The sequence below is a fragment of the Astatotilapia calliptera genome, chromosome 14, assembly GCF_964374335.1.
Source record: "Astatotilapia calliptera chromosome 14, fAstCal68.1, whole genome shotgun sequence".
NCBI classification, from domain to species: domain Eukaryota; kingdom Metazoa; phylum Chordata; class Actinopteri; order Cichliformes; family Cichlidae; genus Astatotilapia; species Astatotilapia calliptera.
Window position 1 is genome coordinate 7022982 of NC_137435.1, and position 21168 is coordinate 7044149.

At 36.9% G+C, this 21168-nt stretch overlaps 1 protein-coding gene across 9 annotated transcripts in view; it reads right to left on the reverse strand.

Annotated features, from left to right (window-relative positions):
* Nucleotides 1-363: 363 nt before the first annotated feature.
* The window catches only part of nectin1b (nectin cell adhesion molecule 1b), a 156896-nt gene continuing 136091 nt past the window's right edge, over nt 364-21168 (reverse strand). For 4 of the 9 annotated variants that reach the window (XM_080289059.1, XM_026192903.2, XM_080289058.1 and 1 more), the window contains one exon: nt 364-3250. In XM_080289059.1, the coding sequence (XP_080145185.1) occupies nt 3017-3250 (234 nt within the window). In that variant the 3' untranslated portion in view covers nt 364-3016. Of the gene's footprint in view, nt 3251-15573; nt 15761-21168 lie in introns of all 9 variants that reach the window. The other 5 variants (XM_080289061.1, XM_080289057.1, XM_080289056.1 and 2 more) reach the window with 4 other exon arrangements.

The following is a 21168-nucleotide window of genomic DNA, read 5'->3' on the forward strand; positions in this document are numbered from 1 at the left end:
TTTTTAATCCTTACTGCCTCACTTTCATTCTTTCTTTCTTTTTTTTCTTTCTCTCCACCAAGGTGAGGAAACTTCCTGATTGGTTAGGGACTTTCTTTGAGGAGCCTGTGGATTTTCTATGCCTGTATGGACCCAGTCAGTCCAGCAAGATGCATGTTAGGTTAAATGGTGATTATATCGAAAGTGGTGTGGATATTGTCTCTGCTATAAACCAGTAACCTGCCCAGCATGTTCCCTGCCTCCTGCCTCAGAACAGTAAGCTGCAGCCTCCCCCCATCCCCAAGTTGTATATGTGACAGTAAAACACTAAAAAAACGTGTTGTACTGGCAATAGTTACAACAAAAATAAAAACAGCAATAATGTTTAGTTTGTGAACTTTAATGTTAAATTGCATGATTTTTTTTTTACACACATCAGATACATTTTTAATATTTACATCGACATAACTCAAATCTCTAAAAACAAATAGAAGAAAAACAGGTTAAACTGTTGAACTTTCTTTCATTATTTCAGTCAAAAGAGCTTATAATCATAATATTTATTTGGGTTTTACTATTCCACAAATGTGCAATGAATGTCAAAAGAAATGTGATGTAGGCTTCCTTTACTGTATATGAATATTGTAAATTGTAAAAAAACAAACAAAAACAAAACAAAAACAATAGTAATAAAACAAAATGTTACAGTCTTACAAAACACAAATCAAAACATGGCAATCATTGTCAGGACATCAAAAAGGAACAGAGTAAAAATGTATATATTTTTTATGGATGTAAAGCCCAAATTCTAGCATATTATATAGTATGTAGTAGTACTTATCAATAATAATAATACTAATAATAATCATAATAATAATAATAAAAAAGGAAGGATCTCTTGAAGATTAAATGTGTCACAAAAAGACAAAGATGTGTGTAAGTGTCTTTTCTCACAGCAGGTACAGCGATAACAAACTCCTTCAGTGGTTCAAACCAGATACCACTGCTTAAACTAAATGCTAGCACACATATCAAGCCATTGCAAGACAACAAGGTGAGCACAGGAGAAAGTCTCACAAGTTTTACTCTATTCCATTTACCATCACCATTAAGAGTAAACACTAAATTACCTTCAACACCTCAAGGTTTTTTTTTCACATCGAGCACAAACACAAGTATTTTCTTTTCTTTATTTTTTTTCCAAACATACATCTGACATGGCAAAAAATGTGAACTTTCAGTTTATGCTAATTTTCTGTGTCTAGAGGGCTTGCGTGTAGGAGGCGGTATCCTGAAATTGGCTCATCAAGCATGTTAGCTTATGTATGGTCTGAAAGTAACAGTGTAAAATGGACTATGAAAATATGTGGAGTGTTATCATATATAACTGAGTATTGTCTAAAAAAATACAGTAGCAAGCTTTTATCTTCGGTTCCTTAGATTGATTTAAACTTATTTAGGTTATATTAGTACAAATCATATTTAAAAAATATTTAAATATGTTAAGTGGCTGGGCTGTCCTTGAAAAAGCCTTTTCACTTTATCCATGATTTGTTTTTTCAAGGACAACCCTTGTATGTGATTGTCTTCACCTTTTACCCGCACCAGTTAGTTGATAACTCTGAACGAACACAACCTAGAGAACAAGGAATATTTGGTCCAACTGTGGCCCACATTTGCAGATTTCTATGGACCATATTTGACCTTGACTGACTTCACTGATTCAGGAATGACCCTGCCTGCCTCAAATCTACCTCAAGTTTACTTTATGTGATCCAGGGGTCGGGTTTGCCTTGACATTTGAGCAAGATATTTACTATAACCCATACTAAGCCCGGCTCATGATTTGCGGGCCATATCTGTCCTACACAATACTTGGTAGAGCCTTAGGTGACAAAAAGTCATCCAGATTAGGCCCAAATGCATCTGCTATCTGAGAATGGACCCATGAAGTAATGAACCTCAAACCAACGTCTGAACACGTTTTCGTATAAAGATATGATTAATACAGCATATGGTAAACGGATAATGTAAACTGGGAAAGCGTAGCAAGTTGCCAATCAAGTATGTTTTTATTTCCCTTCAGATAATTTTAATGTAATTGCTAGCGTGAAAGCAAATGGACAAAAAAATCCAAGAAAAACTATGTCTTTGGCAACTACTGGTAGATGACAATGAAAATAACAGTAGCCTGAAGGGAAGGATAATGAGACATGGACAGTGAGCAGAAAGTAGGTACTGTTGGATCTCAAGCCCTTTGTTTTTCTTCTTAGCTAATGAGGATAACATTCTCTTCTAACAGTCCAAAATAGCCAGTCAAACTTCATAACAGCAAAGCAATTATGAAACGTAATGAAGGATCCAGCTGAAAGACTGCCAATTCACCTCTTCACATAACAACCCAGTCATTAACCGTCATTAAAGGGGTAGTCCATGCCATTACAGATTGATAATTAGTTTTACAAATTAATTGGCATTTCTTATATTTTTTTTAGTCCACCAGTAAACACCTGATCACACATACATTATAGTATATGACTTTCAAAGAAGCAAGCATATGATTGACAGACAGAATACAAACAAAAGAACCACGTTGCTATAAAAGGTCACTACCACTGTGGGAGATGTAAAAAAAAAAAAAATAGAGAAAACATTTTGAGTGGCATATTCTGTACAGACAGTTGGCAAAACCCAAAATATTCAAAGGTGAGGAGGCAATAAAAAGCAAACAGGATGAGTGGGCACATGTGAAGGGTAAAGGATTGAGTGGTGGAAGAGAGTAGCTGGTGGCGAGGATGCTAACATCACGAGATAACTGGGGCCCTATAGCTTCAGTGGAGCAAGCAGCACACAATACACAGGGGATTGAGGGACACTTTCATATGGCAGGGGGAAGCCCACAAGTGTTTTAAGCCTATAGAGGAAACAGAAGCGAGGTGGGGATAGATGCACATCTGTTCAGCAGAGCTTTGTTTTTCACGAAGCATTTGTGGCACTATCATGTTGCCTCTCGCTGAGATAATAGTTACGTGGCATGTCACACAGATTGCTCCTTTGGGAAAGTGAATGGAGCTCGAGGGCCGTGGGTGGGGAAGCTCGTGTTGGAGTACATGGGCTCGTTGGAGGGGTGCTGAGTGTAAGGGTGCTGAGGCAGGAAAGTAACAGGAGGGTGAGCAGGCTGAGACTCGGGGAATTGTTCCATGTTGCAGACACGTTGGTAGCTCATATATTCAGCTGGGTTCAAAGGCTCTTCTGGATGCCTCCCAGAGTCCTGTGTGGAGACGGAAAAAAGAAGAAAATACTGCAGGGTCACAAAGTTTTTGATGAGAGTTGACTGAGCGACTTCACAGTAATACAGAACCATACACAGCAGAGCAGCGTCTTTTGAAGTACTCAAGCATTTTATGTCTTTAAATGATTTGGGCATGTCACACTTCTGCCATGTCACATATGCACAACACAACTCTTTGCACCGAGGGCCCTATATTCATGAATCACAAAGCTGCTGATCCTTTATTATAGAAAAATACAGAAATAAAATATCTTTCAATTGCAAAATATTAGGGTCACATACAGGAAAAGATAAGAGTTATCACATTTTAAATTCAAAATTTTATTCTTGATTTTTTTCCTCAACATTTTAACTTTTTTCTTTTAATTTCACCACCTTCACAAGATTTAATTATGCATTGTCAAAATCTAAAAATAGTCTGTCTATAGTTTAAAAACTCTCCATAACATGGTTCAAACCTCATTGACTCTAACTTACAAAATTATATTTATGTTAATAATCAGTGAGCCACTGATTTCACAGACCAAGACAAATTATTTATGCTGTTATCATCTTATAAAGTGTTTCTTTATAAATAAATGTCTACACAGAACAGCATGAAGTGTTTTGGTGTTGTAGTCTATCCTGCTTTTGTCAGTTTTTATGAAACAAAAACAGCCATTATTCTGATGTTACATGATGTTGTCAGAAGGGTCTGATTGTTCATCTGCTTTTTACAATGAAATGCTCTAAGTGCTACTTATAAAGCTTATAATGGCACTAAGATCTCTGATAGAGCAGCAAGTCTGCCTTCTCAGCATGTCAGTCACTTTGTTATCCTTGAACTGGGAATTTGGCTCCAACTTGGGAGTCGATGAGTTAGAATCAACAAATTCAGCTGGCAGAAAAGATGCAACTTTGGTATTTATTTTGTATTAAATAATAATTTAATTAGCACTTTTTTAGGTTCATCCTCATTATAAACATCATTGATAGTGAATAAATATGTTGTGTATGTACTTCACACTTTAATATCTGCATAAATGCGATTTCCCGACAGAAAAGGCAATTATACACCTACTTGTGGGTGACATTGACAGGTTAGATTTACCTCACTGAATATTCTGCATTACCATCAGCAATCCCTTTACTAAATTAAATTGTGTGCCAACATGTGATTTGGTAGGTGGGAAGTCAAGTTTCAAACATCATAATTGTTTTCCGCTGTTACATTTGTTGACACTCCTTCCCAGAATGCTCCCTGTCCAATTCAACAGATTAGGGTTTTTTTAAAATAGCACAAGCAGATGAAGCCATGAACTCACCACAGTACACCACAGAAACAAAATTACCTTAGTGGCAGTATAACATTACCAGTCATGAATATAGTGCCCTCAGCACTGAGCTGTTTTGGGGGACTCTGAGAAATTAAATTTCTAGCTTTTTAAAGAACGTTAATTGAAATCACTGAAAACCTTAAGCAGCTCTAAATTAAATAGTGTTTTTAAAAGATCTTGGATGTGCTTTGAAGTGAGGCGATTATAATAAAAATGAAATGAGGTGGTGAATAGAAGACATGCAAAAACAAAACAAAATGATAAGAATGATAGTGAAAATGCAACTTACGAATAATCGTCAAGCATCTCTACATCTACGAAAACGATGATCCCAACTCTGTAAATATTGTGGTGGAGCAACAAAACCAGAAGGAGACTTAAACCTGCCTACAAATCATTGCATTCATCAAAACAAAGTATAAAATTGATAACTCCATTACATGAAAAGCTAGCCCAGCAGAACAAATAAATATAGTAAAATGGATAAAACATGAGGTACACATCGAGGAACTGTTAATAAGCAGGCAACCAGCACAATGACACACAAAAAAAAGATTTTTCAAATAGCATACCGTAAACCTCTGTATTGCTACATGTATGATATTTTGAGAGACAAAAGATGCTGTAATAGTAAAGCAAGGGGAAGCTGTTAATGGTGACAGTGTGAGAACTAAGCTTGTGTGAAGGTGAACTGGATTTTTCACAGCATAAGACATGCAAGTAAACCCCTCTTGACACACATGCGGCAGACATTGGCAGAAGCGTCTGAAAAGCTTATTTGTTTCAGGTCAGTATCAAGGACCACTGAAGATGTTAAGAAAACTTTCTACTTTGTCACGTTATTAATTTCTTTTGTGTGCAGAAAAGACCTTGGTGATATCAAGAAAAATTAAAAGCAGCAGTCTGAGGAGCAGCTTTTCCATCTTAAAGGCTTGTCTCAAGACATTTGGGATTTAGATTTGAAACTTTAGCAGACGTCTGTAGAAAAAGTCTGATTCAATGTTAGGTATTGTCCCTTTGAAGAGAAATACACCCTGCCTAATTCAAATACACTCTTGCACGAGTAAAAACCCTGAATTCTAAATTTGTAGGCTGAATAAATCAGAGATTATTTGATTTAAAAAAAAATAAATTCCCCTCTTGCCCCTGCGGGCGGTCTATCCTTCAAGCTCGTGTCTTCTACCAGAGGCCTGGGAGCTTGAGGGTCCTGCAGTATCTTAGCTGTTCCTGGGACTGCGCTCCTCTGGACAGAGATCTCCGATGTTGTTCCTGGGATCTGCTGGAGCCACTCGTCCAGCTTGGGAGTCACCGTACCTAGTGCTCCGATTACCACTGGGACCAGTGTTACCTTCACCTTCCACATCTTCTCAAGCTCTTCTCTGAGCCCTTTGTACTTCTCTAGCTGTTCCTTTTTACTGATGTTGTTGTCATTTGTGATCACTACAGCGACATCAGGAAGATGGAACACGAGAAGCTTGAGAAGTACAGGGGGGCAGTGGGCTCAGAAAAGAGCTCAGACAAGAGTTATATACCATCCAGTAATTTGATTCTTACAAAGAATATTAAGTTAGCATGCAGATAACAACTGGAAACTACTAATCTGGTTATTCTGTACATTTAAACAATGACCAACAAAAAGATTAAGTAAATGAAACCAAAATGTAACAAATTTAAAATGGAAACATAAGTGGATGAGAATGGATGGAAGGATGGATGATGGGTGAAAAACATTGTGGTATGTATTTTATTATTGTATTAATTGTCTTGATTTAGCTATTTATTTATTTAAATATGTGTCAGTTAAAAATTGTGTGTCACAGCAAACACCCTGTAAAGTTGCTTTTGCACCTCCATATATTTAAAAAAAAGAAGAAGAAGAAGAAAAACTCTATGCAGGCAGTCTGTTTTCCCTGTTTTTGTTTGAGCTGCATTATCCATCCACAAATTCATGCTTCATGCTTGGTCTGCACCTGTCATAAGACGTATGCACTGCACAGGTCACCAGTCTATCTCAGGGCTAACACAAAGAGACAGCCATTCACTCTTATGTCCACACCTTCAGCCAATTTAGAATCATCATTAAACCCCTGTATGTCTTTGGAAAGTTCCAAATGTGCAAAAGAAAAATCATAGAAAAATCATAGAAAAGTACTCTTGCTATGATTAACCAGACATTTTTTCTTTCTGTCCCAGACATTCTAGAATTGATTTTCAATTATAAAAAAAGACTGTTTAACATTGGAAGAGCAAGGCTTTGATGCTTGTATTTAGAACTTTAAAATATCACTGCAATTTGTAGATTAAATAACTCAAATGAAGGATACCAGCAAACAAAAATCGAACGTTTATTAAAGGTAGCAAAGAGAACATTTTTAGAGAACTTTTTATACGCATAAGGTAATCAGGGAAACTCAAAGCAAGACAAAAGAGAAAACTGACTATTAAAGTACAACATTAATGGACAAGAGGATTCAACTAAACACAGAGACATGAAAACACACTAAAATGATAGAAACACAAGGGAAGCTAGGATGAAGAACTTAAAGCACAAAACAAAACAATGAAAATCACACAACAGACCTAACCAGAGATTTCAAATATTACAAATGATCAGACTTATTGTGGAATACAAGGAAATCAAGACAGGAACACAAAACTGAACGTTAAACAGTGACTCAAGATTAAATCAAAATGGTGACAACAAAAAAACAGACACACATAGACACACACTTTTTTTTTTTGTTAAATTTATGCTATTTTTTCCACTTAATGGTGACTCTGAATAGAGGCCAGTTTGAAAGCATCTTTTCTGTTGCTAACAAATTCCAGAGTTCCATTAAACTGCTGGGCAGTGAGCCCAGGAGTTTTCATGATTTAGGACAATTGCCTATCTGAAGCTGTGTAATGATTTTTGAAGGGAAATTAAATGCAAAGGTCATTTATGGAAAATACTTTTTTGGAATTAAGATTTAAAGGAGTACAAGACATTTTTATCAGCCTACTTATCAGAGTTATTTCCCCAATCAAAGTGTGTTTAAATAAGGAATGGCCATTACTCGAGGTATTTACTGCCCACAAGAAGTGAAAAAATAAAGTTGACTAAGTCCTGTCTGAAAAATGGGATCCTGAACATTACAATTAAACGTTTAATAACAAGATATTTAATAAGCTCACACTTAACATTAGCTTAGATTATTCTTTATTTTTAATTGCTATACTTCTCGATAGTTTCCATATCTGTGTTTTTCAGTAATGGTTAAACAATTAATAATAAAATAATATTGGAGGAACTCAACATTTAAATAACGTCACTGGTTACAGTTTCTTTTTTTTAATATATCTTAAATACATTGACCAGAAACTTTTGAGTGTACAGCTCAAAATTTAGATGTACAGCTTATAGGTAATAGTTGTAAGTGTAACGTATATATCTCAGCATTAATATAGAACAAGTTAACAGTGAGTTGAAACACAGTGTGTTTATTTCAATTCTATCTTTTTGGTAATTTAACTGTAGTGCATTTGTTGCTTAAGCCTAGTTCTGGTGCTATAGGTCAGAACGACAGTGTGTAGTAGTCTGTATACGTTATTAAGGCGGGGATAAGGGTCACTCATAGACACAGAAAGTCTATAAATGAGACAAGGTTGTTCCCAAACCCTGAAACTGCATCTAAGCTAGATGACAGAAGCCAACTGAAAACCTTCAACATACCTATGCTCTTCTTTCTTCCTGTCATGTGAGCAGAAGCAGATTGAACATTTGATGAAACAGAGATAGTACATCTGCAGTTAAATGTAGCTTTCCCTTCACTAGACTTGATCATGAACTGAGATTGTACCATTGTCCCTTATTTCAGGCTACCATGATTAATTTTATCTTCGCTACTTTAAACCACCTTAATTTGACATTTTTATTACAGTTTGTAGTTAATAAATGTACCTTGCATTGCACTGGCTGGGTGAATTAAAATAATTAACATAAAATTGTTACACTGAACATTACAACCTTAAAGTAAGCTTGAAGTAGAATGTGTATGTTTTCCTTTTTATAAAGAAAAAATAAAGACATTTCTTGGAGCTGTTTCACATTAAAAGTCGACATGCTTTGTTTCGGAGAGCGCTGCACATTGCACCATCAGTCACCATTGATCCATCGTTTCACAAATTACACATCTTACTCGTTCCAGCATTTAATTGAAGAGTAATTGGATTTATTGACCCTTGTGGTTTGATTTATTCCCATGTTGCTCAGCATCTGTGCTTCAGGCCACGTTCACTCCAAAATAAAACATTTGTCAAAAGTCTGTAATTCAACACAGTAATACAGCTGATATTTATGGTTTTGTAGAGTTCACTTAAACTTCCAGTATCATTTTATTCCCCTTGAGGAAAAAAACATGCACTGTTGGCAGTGTAAAAGAAAGACAACCACAGCCTGCCTACCAGCGCTGGTTTTGTCTAGCGTCACTATCCAGACAGCTAAGGCCAGAAAGAAGAACAAGAAGACAACAACAAGCACATAAGATGCCCTATTGTATTTAAACATAATAAACATAAACTACATCAGGAAACAGAAAAGGTCAAATTAAGTGGATATTTTTAAAAAGGAGCATCAATAGCTTTGACAGTATGGTTCTGTTCAAACAAACAGTTTGAAAACAATAAAAAACAAAGCTAATTGTGTTACCAGTTTCACAATTATTTCAAAACTATTGCAAGAAGTGTTTTGGAGGATTTGGATAATAGTGGAAACAAGCATTTGAAATGTAAAACTTCAAAAGCTATTTAAATTATTTTACACTATAATTGGGTTATACTCATAGGAAAGTCAGACTTCTAACTTTGTTTAAATGTAAAGCGAAAGCGCACAAAAAGAACCATCACCTGTGCATACTTAAAAAATGAACGCTAATCTAAATGAAATCTGATTCACCTTGAAGTCATTTTAAGCACCGGTATATAAAGAGTAGATAACATAACCTTGGAGAATGATGGCACAAATAAGTTTTCATATCTGATAATGTAATAGCTCTGTCAAAGCCAGCGGATGCTAGAAAAATACAATCAGGCTGTGATTAACAGTTCGCTGATTTATTTCACTGATTACTTCTAAATCATAGGCCAAAGGTGAACTGCACAGGCAGAAAATGAAATGATAATGTTGTCACCCTGGATATAAACTAGTGGTTGAGTCTCTGGCTCAGCAAACACAGATTTTATTGAATGGTGTAACCCCGTGACTGGAGCCAGCCAAGACAAGGCTTATTACAAACAGGGAATGTCAACAGGCATTTCCCCAGAGAAGTTAATGTTGGAACAGCGGGCCATCCGTTATAGAGCTGCTGACTGAACGTGTTATATAAACTAACAGAAGAAGTAAATCAATAAACATTAATTTTTCTGCTTTGTCTCAGAACTGTGGAACGTGAATGTTGAACAGATCCAATAATCTGTTTCGCTCAGATACCAGTTTTCAGATACTGTAATCTACTGTTTTTGCCCAGTGCTGGAAAAATGCGTTGACTTCTAGTTTTGTAAAAATGTTATTATTATGATTACACACTTCTAACACTACAAATGGTAATCCTTTTGCGTTTGTGTCTATATTTCATAACCATTAAATACCAAACAGCGGTTTCAGTCATCACCCCTTTGGGCAGGCGGGCGGTAAGGGTCTAAGATTTATGAAAATCTTGTGAATGCAATAACTCGAGAAGAAAGACACCCAGGGTTTTCAAAATGATACCCTCAGTGTCTCCACTAAAAATCAAGGGTGAGTCAGAGTCTCAGTGACCTCAACCTAACCCACTAAACAGTGAACGTCAGATGTGCGGATCATGTCTACATTGGGTCCGTCGGTCCATGACCAATTTGGCACATCTATACGATGTCCAAACTAGGTCCACAAGATGTCCAATCATGAAACAACTTTAATGTCAGTGTGATGCTCAACACTTGAACTTTGGACTTATTCATTTTTCTGGAAATCATCTGGATGTCTATGACAGGTGCAAGAAATTTACATGATTAATGATTAATATCAATATTGTTCTTATCAACATAATACATTTGAATATGGGTTATATATAAAAAAGTACATGTGGGTATTTTTGGGGGGTTATTTTACATTTTGCTGTTTTTCTTCTACTGGTTTCTTTTATTTCAATTATTCAAATTATTTGTTTGTAACCAGTTTAAAAATGTCATTTATGTGTTGAAATATTAAAAACATTGAAATCCATGTTAAAATATAAAATAAAAATGTTTAAAATATTTAGAAAAATGTTAGGCTTCCTTTTAAAAGGAATATGATATGTTTAACAAGTTTAAAAGAGCATTTGCATTATATTTGGTTCATTTTCACAAGTATCCTGTTTTCTTGTGAAGACCTTTCTAAGAGGAAGTAAATGTGGTTGTGATCAGTAGCAAGACTGAGAGAGGTTGTGATGAAAAGTATGAGAAGATTGTGCAAGTGTGTATGAACTGGATTATCTGCTCGACAGTCTTTGTCGATACACACATTTTGCAAACTGCCTTTGAGAAACTCGGGGCATGCTCCATGCAGAAGCTCACTTTTTTTAGTGTCAAGAGCCCGCGCCATCTTGGAGACGTCTGCTGATCACTCTGCATTCCTTCACACATAACTGTTTCAGTACATAAAACATGGGCCTACAAAGACTATATAAGCAGCATTAAAACAAGGTTTAAAATGAGTCAAAGTCTGGCACTGAAAACATGTCCACAACAAACACATTTGGACTATTAGTAGCCAGTACACGGAGGTCCTACGGACCTCAACACTAGACGTTCAACAGATGTAGAAAAAAAAAAGACACCTGGAAATACAAAACAACCCCCTCAGTGGACCAAAATGTATGTCCAAAATGACTTACAAAAGACATCACTCGGTAGTCACTTTGCACAGTGGAAAAGGTCAGAGGTCAGGTTTTCTAAAACTCTTGTGAATGCTATGATTCAAGTAAGATGTTATCTAAGATTTTGATACTATATCTACTGAAAACTACATCTACTAGGAGGCAGAGGGATACCACTGGCCACAATATTCACAATATTTTTAAAAGTTATGATACTTTGACACAAGACTTTCTTTCTTTCTTTCTTTCTTTCTTTCTTTCTTTCTACCATAAAACTAATACACTCTTTACATTTTTCCACTTACAGGATGTGAGTGTGATAGAGATTTTGAGAACCCAAAACCAGAAATAATTGTATTTAACTGTGGATATTTTTTGGACGAATTCTTCCAGCATGCAGCTGCCAAAGGTTTAATACCAAAGATAAGTCTTGGGTGTTAGTAAAGACTTGGCTCCACATCAAAGCCGGGGTACTGTATGCAAGAATATTGAAATCTGTAATTTATTTAGCCTTAATCTCAGGATGGTGCAGTAGCACATTTTATTGATATACTGTCTATTTGGTAACAAAAAAAAATAATGCTATCTTTTTTCAAATTTCAACTGGTTTTAATCCACATTTAAATATTTACCGGCATCTACACTAAATAGACTATGTTTCTTTTCTCTTATGCAAATAGGTTCTTAGGCTTAAAATCTTACTGCACTACACAAAATACATGAGACCATTTCTCAGTACATTTAGTGCACCCTTGCAATAATAATGTGTACTTAAACTGTCAGTGCTACTGATGCTTCTGCTAGACTAATTGTCTGGTAATTTACAAACAGTTGCTACTAATACTCTACTGGCTGCTTGTTATGTAGCTTTTGATTAGCCTTGCCCCCACCTGACATTCACTTGTAGGCCCCGACTTTGTTGGTAGTTTATTGTTGTCACTCTCCAATCTCTGCTTGGCTGGGCTGCATTGCATGACTGCTTGCCTGAAGTAATCCTTTGTCGTCTCTCTCTCTCTTTTGCTAATATAAAATGTGTAATGCAAGTCCAATCTTTTTTGTTACATCTCTGGCCATCTCTGCACTCACTCAGAACAAATTTGAACAAGTTTTATGCTCCCTGTGTAGAAATATAGAAATATCACTATAGTACTTTCTTCAGACTTTGTCCAAACAGTGTAAGTTAGAAAAAACTAATAATACATACAAATACAACACTGTGCAAAAGTGCCATCATCATTTCTTTATGCCTTGCTTTGAAGGATAGGCATTAGTTGCTTTTTCTCTCGTTTTCAGTGCAGTCCTTGTTTTTTTTTGTTTTTTTTTGTTTTGCCACCTAGAACTGACCTATTAAAATATTTCAGTATAAAAATGGCACCTCACTCAAGGGATGAACCCATTTTGTGTCACATGCATTACAAACAACTTACTTAACTATAAATAAGTAACTCATCATAATCATTCTGCAAAAACATTTTTGTCCATTTCATCAGTTGAATAAAACATGCACAAAGATAAAAAGTATGCACAAAAACAGAAACACAATTTTTGCACCAACAAGATGATGGCTAAAGCATTACTAGCTGGAAATTTGGCATGTCTTCGCCTGATGTACAGTGTGTCCTTATAAAGTGCGAGGAAACTGGACAAGTGGGGCACAAAAGAATAAGTGTCGGGCCTTCAAAACTATCTATAGCCGATGGACAGTACTTATAGTAACTCTTTAAAATATAGTGGAAGCTCTGTCAGGGTTTGGGCTGAATTTCAGTCAGTGGTGTTGGAGAAATTGATGGAATTATGGGCTCCATCAGATTTTTTACCTACCATGCAAAGCCATCTGGAAAGAGTATAAATGGTAATGGGTTTATTTTTTAGCATGGAGTACTAGTGAAATAAAATGATGCCTGGAGAGAAACACAGAGGTCTGGGCACAGAGTGAAACACAGTGCCCAGACCTCAACATCTTTTAATCCATCTGGGATCATCTTGACAGAGAATGGAGCCAAAAATGGTCAGCATCCAATGAAGAGTACATTGGAAGTCCCTTCATAAACCCTGGAGAACTATACCTGAAGACTACTTAAAAATGATAAGAAAACTTGTATAAGTTCATTCAGGCTGTGTCGAAGGATGAAGGTGGTGATAGCAAATACTGACTTTCAAGTTTGTTATAATTGTTCCTTTTCTTGTTTTACTAGCAAAAAAACCCCAAAAAGCAGTATGGCTTAAGAATATGGCACAGTCCATTGGATAATTTAGGAAAGAATAGAACAGAGTAGCATTTTATTGTCATTGTACATGTATGATGACATATGGAATAAATTAGGAAATTTAAATAAATACATAAAAACATTTTATAGTAAAATTATTGTCACTCTCCCAGTCTATGCAATGCAAAGTTTGCTCTGCATTTGCAGGGACAGGCTAGTTTACTCTACATTCAAAAAATGAATGTGTTCCATCTGAATTGTCAAACTGAAGCACATTTTCTCTGTGTTGTTTTATTATTGTGCTGAAAAACTGACAGACAAACTCTTCCACAACAGAACTTTTAGTTTAACTGAACTGTTATGTGTGGGTCTATTTATTGATGGCACACATTTTAATTTACCCTTGTTGTCACATTGGGTCATCAAGGGGCAAATAATTAGAACTAAGTAGATGAGCCCAGCTTCTTGTCTCCTGGCAACAAGCTAGACTCCTCTGTTTATTGTCGTCTTTTGTTTGTTTTAGTGTAAGACATCACAGAGCGTCTGGGTTGAGAAAAATGTTTGTTATTTACGGACATCACGTCCTGTGATTTCTGGCTACTTAGCTGCTCAAAATTCAAACAGCATCTCCTGATACCATCTGGGGCTGCCAGTGAGTGAATACCTAATGTAGCTTTAAATATTTTGCTCTCTAGAGATGTCACACCTGCAAATTACTTCAATAGTAAATCTGAAATTGCAGTTTAGGGCAACAAGTAGTAATAATGGTGCTTCTGTTATCACATAAAGATTCTCATTCCAGCTTTGTTAACTAATGCAAAACATTCATTTTAAGATGTGATTTCTCAAAGCTTTTGTGTGCAGTAATGCATTTTATATCTACATTTAGCTCATTTAGCTAAAATTTGGAAAAAAAAAACAAAAAACAAGCAAATCCTGCAACAGTGTTTTATGAACACACATTTTGCACTACTTCTCTTCATGCCTTTAACCTTGAAGCCTCCTGGCTTGGCTGAACAACAACTTGCAGAAACACACAGAAACCAGTCTAACCACTTTAGCAGCACGGCGATTTGTGCCCCTGTTCCACTTTCCTGTATGCGTATAAGGAGTATTTCAAGTGGTGTAGATGACTGTTTGCATGTGATGGAAGGATTTCTCCCAGCTGTCTTGATTTGGGTACAGATCAGACATCAGAGCAGAGTCTTGTAGATGAGAGCATGTTTCCTCTGCTACCAATCAGGGCTGTCAAGTGTGTCATAATCACTTGACAACCACCTTTGGCGTGTGCGCAACTGCTCAGAAAAGCATTTTACATATGATATCTTCAATATTTTACATTATTTTGCCATTAAGTCAAAAAAGTGACATAAAAACAGACTAAAGAACTATTTCATTTTGTTTTTATAAGACCAGAGATGTTCAAAATCCCAAACGTTTTTCATGCAAAATAGTCATGCTGCTAAATCTCGCACATTATGGACAGGAATTCTCTACAGATTTCTCTGGAATCAGACTTCATGCATAAAGAGACTAAAAGGAGCATCAAGAAAACATGAAGAAAAGGAGTTAAAAATTGCTTTGTCTTTGCCAGCGAGCCATATTTTGCATGACATTTTGTGAAAATTATAGAGCACTTGTGTGGCTGATCTTATATTCTCTCACTACAATGTGCTTTTCAATTTCTGCACCACACGTCTCTGCTCGAGTGCTGTTGTGTTAAATGACACCCTAAAAATCACTCTGATTCAATCAAACTTTCTGAAGAGCAACATAGGGGATATCAAAAGATGACCAAGGCTGAAGAGGAAGGTAGACAAGGGAACCATGTGGATCATATAAAGGAAGGTCAGTGCATGTGAAAAGGGTATGAATGAAGGGATGGAGTGCATTGGTCTGTATACCTTGAGGCCAAAGTCTGAGGGGAAAGGCCTATAATGGCATGCGTTAGTGTGAGCTAGGCTGGATGGTTGCATACTCGACAAGATCCCCAGGGCCAGTGTGAGCAGAGCTTCGTGGGCTTGGAGAGGAGGCCAAAGCTGCAGTATCCAGCTCCGCATACTGGACATCACAGTCCTTGTGGCCAGAGTTCTGGAGACAAGAGAGGCGAAAGTGTGTGAGGAGTGAGGCAGCCAAAAAAATGAGAGTGTGAAAAAGATAGAAAGCTGACGAGAGAAAGAGAAAGTGGGAGAGAGCAAGTGAAAGGCAGACAGATGAGAAAATTGATGGCTGAAGGTTGAATGGTCGTGGGGACATTTTGAGTGTGTGAGCAGCAGTGTTAGAGTGGAAGACAAAGAAAAATGTGTGCGCATGGGGAGGAAAAGAAAACGTGAAAGGTGAAAATTATTATGACGAGCCAGCAATGGAGTCGTTGAACAGAAACTCACAACAGTGGGGAAATTATTATAAATTAAATCAAAAATTAGAGATGGAAAAGAATTTAATCTTTGTTTACTATGCACATACCATTATTCTATTATTTTTCCATATTTATCCATAAAGTGTTGGCATGCGCAACAGGATCATATTTTGGTCCAGCTGCTATTTTTTTTCTTAAGATTATGTGTGCATAGCTCATCTATGTCAAAGGAGCTTGCAAAGAAAAGCGTCTGGACTTCTTTAAGTTGCTTGAAGACGTTTCACCTCTCATCCGAGAAGCTTCTTCAGTTCTAAGGTCAAATGGTGGAGAGTCCCAGATATAAACCTAGTGGGAGTGACCCCCCACAGAGGGACAAAAGGACCCCCTGATGATCCTCTAATCGCCTGAGCCAAGGTGGGAAACTGGGCGTGGGTCCCAATCAGCCAGAGTTTCGGGTGTGTTCATTGTAAAACCTGGCCCCACCTTATCATGCGAATTCCTGAGGTCAGATGGCCCAGGATGTGAGTGGGCGTTAAGGCGTCTGGGAAGGGATCTCAAAACTGGATTATAGATGGCAGAGAGTTGGTGTCGTAAACCCCCGCCTCTGTTCAAAGATGGTCGCTCACAGTGGACATAGATGGCTTCTTTCACTCCTCTTTCAAACCATCTGTCCTCTCTGTCCAAAATGTGAACATTGGCATCCTCGAAAGAGTGTCCTTTATCCTTAAGATGCAGATGGATTGCTGAGTCTTGTCCTGTGGAGGTGGCTCACTTTTGACCTTAGAACTGAAGAAGCTTCTCGGATGAGAGGTGAAACGTCTTCAAGCAACTTAAAGAAGTCCAGACGCTTTTCTTTGCAAGCTCCTTTGACTACAATGACCTGGATGACTGAGAACCTTCACAGACATAGCTCATCTATGTATATCCAGGAAATGATGTACATTTGATAGTCATGAAAACTGGATTCCAACGGAAACAAACACAAAACAAGCCAAACCCACCGCGGGCACGCGCAGCTCTAATGCCTGGATTATACTGAACATATGTCCATGTAATCCTTCAGACTACAATGAAACTAATAAATGTGTCCTGATCACAGTCTGAATTAACTGTTTACATTGGCAACCACGGTTACCCTGTGGCACATGGAGATACTTGCAAAGCCCAGAAGCGAGTTAATGGAGATGCTTGTGTGGCTTCCATTGTGCTGATATTTCAGTGTGCATGTAAACATAGACAAAGACCTTCATTCAACTAGAATTCGACCACTGAGCACAAAAAACAAATCCAATGACTGACTCGATGAGGAATTGGCCAAGTGGATGATTGAGCAAATGACCTTAATGGGGTGATCAATAAATGACAATGACAGCTTTGAACGCTCTTTATCCAAATCCAATAAAACAAAACACGTTGTTGCTCCATTAATAAAAATTTACAAAAAATAAAAAAGGTGATTTCGTTTATCATTTATCAATTGAAAATAGCCGAAAACTGTAGAAAACCAACATAATATCTTGTGCCCCCTTTAAAAATGTATCTTATGTAGGAAAAGTGAAAATGGATTTATTTGATTTTCCTTATTTTAATAAAATAAACAATCTAAACAGAGCTCAGATAGGCAATGATGATGAAATAAAATGTAAGTTTTTTAAAAACAGAACAACAGGGTTCAAAGTGTCTCTGAACTGATTGTACAACCCACAAACAAAATGCTTGCTGTAATGAAATCAGTGGAGTAAAATTAAGAGTGGTTAAGTAAATGCAAAGCACAAATGCACCACATCTAAAGCTGCATGGTAAAGACTTGTGAACGAGAAATGGAATGAAATGATACGTGTTGCATCAATGTACTTTAATTCCATCTGAGAAAAGATTACGTAGAAATGACGGAAGCTTTTACAGAATCTCCTGTAAATAATTTAAATCTACTTTGCAATCTCTCAACTATTGCATATTTCCCCGCCGCTCACACTCTGCACTCACTGGATATTTAAATATCGAGAGTATTTGTCATGACCGGAGTGCAATCAGGGGGAAAATTACAGCCACATTGCATTCAAAATTGGCAGATAGTGTTTTGCCCCTAGAGAATCATCATTAGTAACACTCGACGCTCAGCAGTCAATGCATGTCTTTCACAAATAGTGTTTTGAAAACCTCAGTGATACCCTATTCATCTTAAGAGCAGCCCTAAACTTCAATTTAAGTGGAATGTTATCAGAGATAAGAAATAAATCTTAGGAAGATCTACCCTTGGTGTCCAAGGATTATCTGAATTAAACATCCAGTCCCTTTGAGCATAGAATTGAAGATGATAGTTTAATATCCTTGAATAACTACACAGAAAATCAAAATCAATTCGCCCAGGGAAAAGAATGATAGTAATTGAGTTATCCCTCAAGTTCGGTGAGAAAGAGTCATTTATAAAGTGCACCAAAAATGCAAAGCAGTTTTAACAAGGTTAGCTGACAGGCTAATATATTGAAGTTGGTGGCATCAATATAACATCAGTGCGGTTTTTATTTTATTTTTTATTTGTACTATTATGCATGAGTTAGTTGGGCTTAGAACGTAACAAAGCATTTTTACCCTAATGGTTAGAGCAGTGTTTCCCAACCTTGGAGCCACGGCACATATATCACATTAGAAAAGTCACACGGCACACCATCAAACAAAAATTTCACAAAAAGCATATTGATCATTTTCCCCAACGCACCAGGTATAGCAGAATTGGCTCAGCTTGTCCCCAATATACCATTTTTTGCTTTCTTCTGAGCACTACTCATGCTAGGGCCTTTATCTGGGTCAGAATTTCCTCCAGGACCCAGGTTAGATTGATTACTTTTTCTTTTCAAATATTTAACTATTGCTATTATGCAATGCGTGGTCTCACAGCTTGACTATTATGTAATTTCTTCTCAGTCTTCTTCTCTTTTACTGGCAGTTGGCAACCTATTTAATTAGAGCAGTTGTACTGCCCTCTAGTGGAAGAGAATGCACCTGTGACTCACGCCGATTGCTTAGAGCAGCGGTCCCTAACCCCCAGGCCACGGACCGGAGTCGTTTGGTACCGGGCCGCAAGAGACTCGGGTGTGAAATTTATGGTTTTCAGGGTTGTATTTGTTTATTGTATATATATTTATTATTTATATTTATTGTATGTATTTGGTAGATAAACATAACAAAATAAAATAAATACAACAAAATAAAATGTTGTGAAAACATTGTCGGATGTAAATCTGTCCGTCGCGCAAAAAAGGTTGGGGACCGCTGACTTAGAGTACTAATTAGGTGGAACCAGATAATCTTCCATGGCACACCTGATCATTTTTTGCCCAGTGGTTGGGAAACACTTGGTTAGAGAGACAATCTAAACATTATTTCAGCTGTCTCACAGTCCACCACTTTTATTTTACCTGCTAGAGTCACTTCTGCTACCTCTAAATTGTGTAGATATGTATACTGTATATGTGTGTCTGTGTTTATGTCCTCAGAACAATAGGCTGTAGAGCTGCGGATGTTTGCCGATGCTTTGAAAAAGTGACATCTAAAGACGTGTTTGTTTGTGATGAGATCTGGTGACTGAAAGCTAAATTCGTCATATGACTTGATCCTTCGAAAAAACTATTCAGTAAACTACTAGAGCCAGTTTATTGAGGCATTGTCTTTCTGGAAGATGTTTCATAGGAGGTTAGAGGTGATCACATAGAACAACTTTATATTGATTTACAGTGACCCTTTCCTCTAACAGGACAAGTGGACCCAAACCAGAAAATATATCTAACACATTGTGTTTTAATGCAGTCTCTTGTGCTATAGTGAGACCTGTAACTCTGCTAGCTTTTTTTTTTAAACACATACAAATTATATAGTTGTGATATGTCATTTTGTGGAATGTGAAACAGTGTGACTTCTAAAGGAGTTTTCTTATTCTGGATCTGAAACGCTGGTTTTAATGCCAGGTGACAGCTATGCAGAAGTTTTATGAAACTGATATATTCTGTTTTATGAATACTGAAACAGGTAGACCTATTCTGATAAGTACCTGAAACAAAACTACGGACCTGTAAATGTGAATAGAACAGGCTCTTTACTTTAACACTCTAAATTAAATTACGATGATTTAAGTCCTTCAAAAGATATCCACTTTAGAGAAAGAAAAAATGTATATTTAATATCTAGTTTACTCTAAAACCATACTTCAAGGATTCCAGATTTTTACTGGCGTGCTCGATTAATTTCTGAATTACTGACCTTGTCAGTGACACCCAGCTCTAAGTTCATTGGTTCTTACTGAAAGCAAATGCAGACCACATTTAAATTGTTAAAAAAGGTTAATTAATCCTCTGAAACAGTTGAACACTATAGATTTAAAGCCTCCTTCCATTTAAAAATGCCTTTGAGTTACTTTGACCTTCACTGCTTAGATGATGTATATTCAGAGTTTGACAATGCAGTGAAGTTTTCTGATTTATTTGCTGCAAGTTTGTTTCTCTAGGTTAAAAGTCTGAAAAGTACCCGCAATAGGAATTGCAAGACTAGTGCCCAACTTAAATAAGTAAATAAGTCTGGAAAGCTACAGTCACTCTACGTTATGGAGTTTTTGTATAAAAACAAGTCTTGCATTTAATAGTTAAACTTTGTAAATAGGCTTTTAGAATTGCTGTCCTCAATAAGTGAGAATGTATAAGATGCAATTTCAAAAGTTCTGAATAATTTTTTTAACAAAATGTCAGACATCAATAAATTAATAAATATTCAACACAGGAACTTTTATCTTAAAACTAGTGCTGTCAGCGTTAATCTTGTTGAAATGACGTTAACGCCATAACCGCATTAACACGGCAAATCTCCATTAGCGAGTTAGTGCGGATCGCCCCGTGCATGGGGCTGCACGGCGCTAACACGTTAACGAGCTAACCGCGCTAATGCGTTGACGCCATGTGGCCCCACGCACAGGGCGATACGCGCTAACTCACTAACAGAGATTTGGCATGTTAATGCGGTTATAGCGTTAATGCCATTTTAACGAGATTAACGCTGGCAGCACTACTTAAAACATGTCTGTAGGCTGTAAGGACGCAGGCCCTGTACACTGATATCTTGTCATGATTTCAAGTAGCCAGAAAATGGGTAG